At 44.3% G+C, this 4,715-nt stretch overlaps 1 protein-coding gene across 1 annotated transcript; it reads right to left on the bottom strand.

Annotated features, from left to right (window-relative positions):
* Positions 1-2,788: 2,788 nt before the first annotated feature.
* On the bottom strand, positions 2,789-4,249 carry wfikkn2a (info WAP, follistatin/kazal, immunoglobulin, kunitz and netrin domain containing 2a). Its single transcript, XM_067372385.1, has one exon. The coding sequence runs from the start codon at positions 4,232-4,234 to the stop codon at positions 2,789-2,791; it is 1,446 nt and encodes a 481-aa protein (XP_067228486.1). The 5' UTR covers positions 4,235-4,249.
* Positions 4,250-4,715: the final 466 nt, after the last annotated feature.

Raw genomic sequence — 4,715 nt, 5'->3', positions numbered from 1 at the left:
AACGTTTTAAACTTTTAAACTGTAGTGTATTTTCTGAAAAGTAATCACTTCTAATGCTGACCAGTAGATGTCAGTGCTTCTGCCAAACAATCAAAATTACTATGGCAACAGTAGAAACGACAGTTACTGACACAAACTGTGGTATTATATACCATATGAATAAAACAATCAGCAAAAATAGAAAAGAAACAAAAGGACAGATTTTGTTTACTTACACTGTCTAGAGATTCTGCTAGCATTTAGCTAACACAATAATAGCAACCTTACCTGCAGCAGCTAAGGTATTTTGTCAGAAACTATGGTTAATGTGGTAATTTGTGATTTTGTTAGGAAGTTGTTATGAGTCTCTCTTACTGACACAACTGAACGGTTGCTCATAGTTTCTTAAATGTTACATAGCCTATGTTTACAATTATATACAAAGCAACTTGGAGTGCATTCAGGATGTAAATATGTTCTCTGGGAATCGTATCTATGATCTTTCTAGCAACTTGCTCTTCCTGTTGAGCTACAGGAAGACATTTTGGGTTGATTACCATTGCAGCATGTATCTAAGGAATACAAAAGCAACACAAATACAATGCCATTATCTCTTGTACTGCTGTTGGCCTTTGAGTTTGGTGATGTAAGGCAATATTAAACATATATATTGAGTTTGAGATGCTTATCAGTAGCTGTAACTCCCACAGACGGCTTTAAGGGGGGCACATCCCCTCAAATAAGCGCCCTTCTGATGTGGTTTTTTCAATGGCTAGTTCTTAATCGTACATTTTGTTACCCCAAATCTCAAATATGCACTTACATTGTTGCTCAGTGAACATCCAGCATTCATAAATAACTAGAAAACAACAATCTTTCTTTTTTTGCCCACTGAACTTGAGCCTTAGTGTTTCACTTGACACTTGTCAACAGTTTTAATGAAACTTCCCCACTCTACATTCCCAGCATCCACCCCCAAGCCAATCCTATCTCTGATTCTCTCCCTCGCTCTTTTCATTCTTTTCATTAGCCTCTTACGGGGTCATGGATGAGGCCCTGTCAGCCAGCCTGAGGTAGCAGCCATCGGAGGCCCACCCTAGGGAAAAAGCATGTGTTATCCCTCTCCCTCCCATCCAGATCCAGTCAAAAGTTCAAAGCCGTGCCTTTAAAACAGAGAGTGGTGTGTGTGCTGGCTCCCCTCCCATGCAGGGTCACAGCTTGGCTGGAGTTGGAGCTGTGGAGATGAGAGGGCCGGGCGGCTGGGGGGAGGCGGAGGTTCTCACATGAAAGGTCTGCAGCCGAGGAGAGAGTCCCAGACCCAGACACAACACAAGGGATCAGACTGGCCCCCCATCCCCCTTAGCCGCAACACTTCCCACCAAAGAACAGCTGGAATGTGACCTGTTCCAGAACCAAGGCCAGGACTGACCGACAATAGAATCCATCAGGATTGGGGGGTGGGGCTGCTGTTCTATCATAAAGTATGTCCCCCCCCCCCCCTTATCAAAGCTCATTCAAAAACGCCACAACCACAGCTATGCCAGCTTGCAACTTGCAACTTGCAGAAATTTTCGCAACAAGAAAGATCCAGGATTAGATTGGAAATGTCTTTAATCGCCTCTCTGGTGTGGTTCCATAAAAGTTTAAAATAATAGTTATAATCTCAATATACGTTTGCCATTGTATGGTTTGACAAAAAACATGTAACATACTTTGTAAAACACGTAACATAAGACTACCTTTGTTTCAATTTATGGTAGTAATGTAAAAGCATAAATAGACGGAACAAAGTACAACGATTACAGCACGAAAGACTATGAATTAAAATAAGGTGCAAGAGTATTTAACATGTCATATTTTTTTTAGTTTAAGAATGACATGGCTTCGTAATTAAAGGTGAAGTGTGTAATTTTACCGGAAAATGAAATTGCAAAAGTTACTGTTTTCACATAGGTTTCCTAAACACTCTCCCATTGGTCAGACAAACAGAGTACTACCATAAACTTACGGTACCGGATCAGCCAGTGTTGCTGTGCCGGGCTCCTCAAACAAATTAGCAATGTGCACTTTCCCAGGGAATCAACTTAAGAATGGCTTACTTTGAATTGCCTCTGCATGTTAAGATGGGATTTATTCTGCCTTCGAAAAAATTACACACTTCAGCTTTAATGAAATCTTCATGAAGTATAAATAAAGTGTTAGGTTAGTAATGTTTAACCACCTGCTTCCACTGAAGATTCATGTTCAGTAACCGCCTGCAAGGCATTTGTTCTGAGACAGGTAGACAGAGTCTAGTTTTAATAAAACATCTGTGGCTTTTTAGTCAAACTAAAATAACTGGACTCACACTACAACATGTAGATGTAAATACGGTAATACTTTCGTATGAAATCATCTAGTATATTTGCATGTCTGTGTCATTCACACAGTGTAATCCACATATTTCATCTCTCTAGGGACAATTCAAGCAGCTTTCCGCTGCGGCATAAGCACAACATATGATTGTAGAAACTACAAGTCAAGTTTGTGAGTGAGTCTGCTTCATGAAGAAAAGCAGGTGAGAGGCAGGCACGTTGGTTTAGGACAGGGGTGTCCAATCCTACTCCTGATCTGGAGGGCCAAATTGGAGCAGAGTTTAGCTCTAGCCTTAATTAAACACACCTAAACAAGCTAATCAAGGTCTTCAGAATCCCTACAAACTTACAGGCAGGTGTATTAGAGCTCAACTCTGCAGGAAAAGTAGCCCTCCAGGAGCAGGATTTGACACCTCTGGTTTAGGACGTCCAGAGATTTAGGTATTGTAAGCGCTTTAGTACTTTGTGCTGCTGAACTCCTTTAAAACATCACAAGTCTTTTTGTTGATAACCTCACGGAGTTTGCGAACGCGCCGTACACTGGAAGTGGCCACGAAGCTGTCGGGCTGCAGCACGGCCATGCCATTGTGAACATCCCCCATGATGATCATCTGTCCCTCGGCTCTCGTTATGTTCGGACAGGGACAGTTCCAGTCCATGTTGAGCAGCGTCACCTCCAGAGGCTCTTGCCCGAAGAACCGCAGCCCCATCTTCTCGTCCTTCAAGATCTCCTCCACCGTGATGAGCGCGTGGCCAGAATCGTGGTCCTCGGTCAACTCCGAAATACGACCCAAGACCACAAAGTCGCTCTTGCAGAAGCTGGGGACCATCTTCTGCCGGGGTTTGCATGGCTTGCAGTTGTGGGTCTTGGGGAAGGGGCACATCTCCTCACAGGCTTCCTTGCTCTCGAAGTTGTTCTCGTTGCCGCCACAGCCTCCATAAACAAATGACTGGCATTTCTTGAGCGCATGGCTGTAAGCCCAGCGTGGTTTGTAAGCCTTGCAGGGACCTTGTACGCTGGGCAGGGAGCAAGGTGCTGCAAGCTCCGCTCCACAGGACAGCATGCACAATTCGTACGTATCGAAATGGTTTCGGTTTTTGTTGCACTGGCTGTACGTGAAGGTAAAGCAGTTGTTGCGCTTGGCTTCGTAGTACCAATTCATACTCTCCTCTCCGCAGTCGTCCATATCAGGTGTTTTCAGACACTCCTCAGCAGGTAGGCGTGTGGAATTCATCACCGGCTCCGGTTTGGTCTGCTCCCTAGGGACCACAGAGAGTGGGAAATGGGCTTGGACAGATCCACCCTGGTTTTTGGCAGTGCAGGTGTAGATGCCGGCATCCTGGACCTGGGCGTTGTATATGACCAGCTGGGCGATGTTGGTAACCACTATATTTCCTTGCACGTGGTTGGGTCGCATCACAGTGTTCTCTTTACCTTCAATCTGCTTTTCCCATGTAATCGCCGGCTTCGGTTTTCCTGTCACCTCGCAGAGGAAGCTGGCCGTTTCACCCACAAAAACAAAGTGGTGCGCTGGGTTGCTGACCATGATGGGACGTTGAACGTCCACGGGAGTAGTCTGAAGATGGGCAGTGGTGGGCCGGGCAGTGGTCTCTGCTGGGACAGGGCTGGTGTTGGACAAACTAAAATGGTACCTGCAGGTGACTTCTGTGAGGGTGACTCCCCTGGTGCAAGCCTCAGCATCCATGTAGCACTTGTTGTAGTATGTCATGCCATCCGAGGCACAGGTGAAAAGGGGCTCCCGTCCGCAACGGTCCCGGCACTTGCACACTGGCTGTCCGTCCCAGATTTCACACTCTGAACCCTGTTGGGTGCACATGAATTTGTCACAGGTGACCCCCTTGGGCATCCCCACTGGACCTTTCTTGCCCTGAAGGTCCATGTAGCGGGCAGCCACGCAGCTCTTGTGTCCGCAAACATTTGAACAGCATTTCTCGAACGGCTCACAGTCCTGGAGGAACAAAAAAGGGATAGCGGAAGTTTGTAGAAGTTAATAGCATGACTGATGCTGTTTGATATAGTAGAAGTCCCGTTTTTCCATTGTTAGCATAGGTTAACAAATTTTTGAAAAATCATGTTTTTCGTTCATTTGAAACAGAACAAAAAACATTCATAAAATGTTTGTAGATGATCAGGAATTAATTCATATTCATTTTAAATAATTTATAAATTATTCTAAGTGAATTAGACATTTACTGGTGTCACAGCAACTCAAATGGATCATTTTGCTTCTTATAATGACACATGGATTAATAAAGACAGATTTTTTGTAGTTCTCATAAAAACATGCTATTTTATAATGACAGGACATACTATGTGAACATTAAATACCATTTTTGCCCCTGGACCACAAAATCAGTCAT

This window comes from Chanodichthys erythropterus, chromosome 3, assembly GCF_024489055.1.
Source record: "Chanodichthys erythropterus isolate Z2021 chromosome 3, ASM2448905v1, whole genome shotgun sequence".
Taxonomy (NCBI): domain Eukaryota; kingdom Metazoa; phylum Chordata; class Actinopteri; order Cypriniformes; family Xenocyprididae; genus Chanodichthys; species Chanodichthys erythropterus.
Note: the sequence above shows the minus strand (reverse complement) of the source record. Positions and strands in the feature narration are given on the sequence as shown.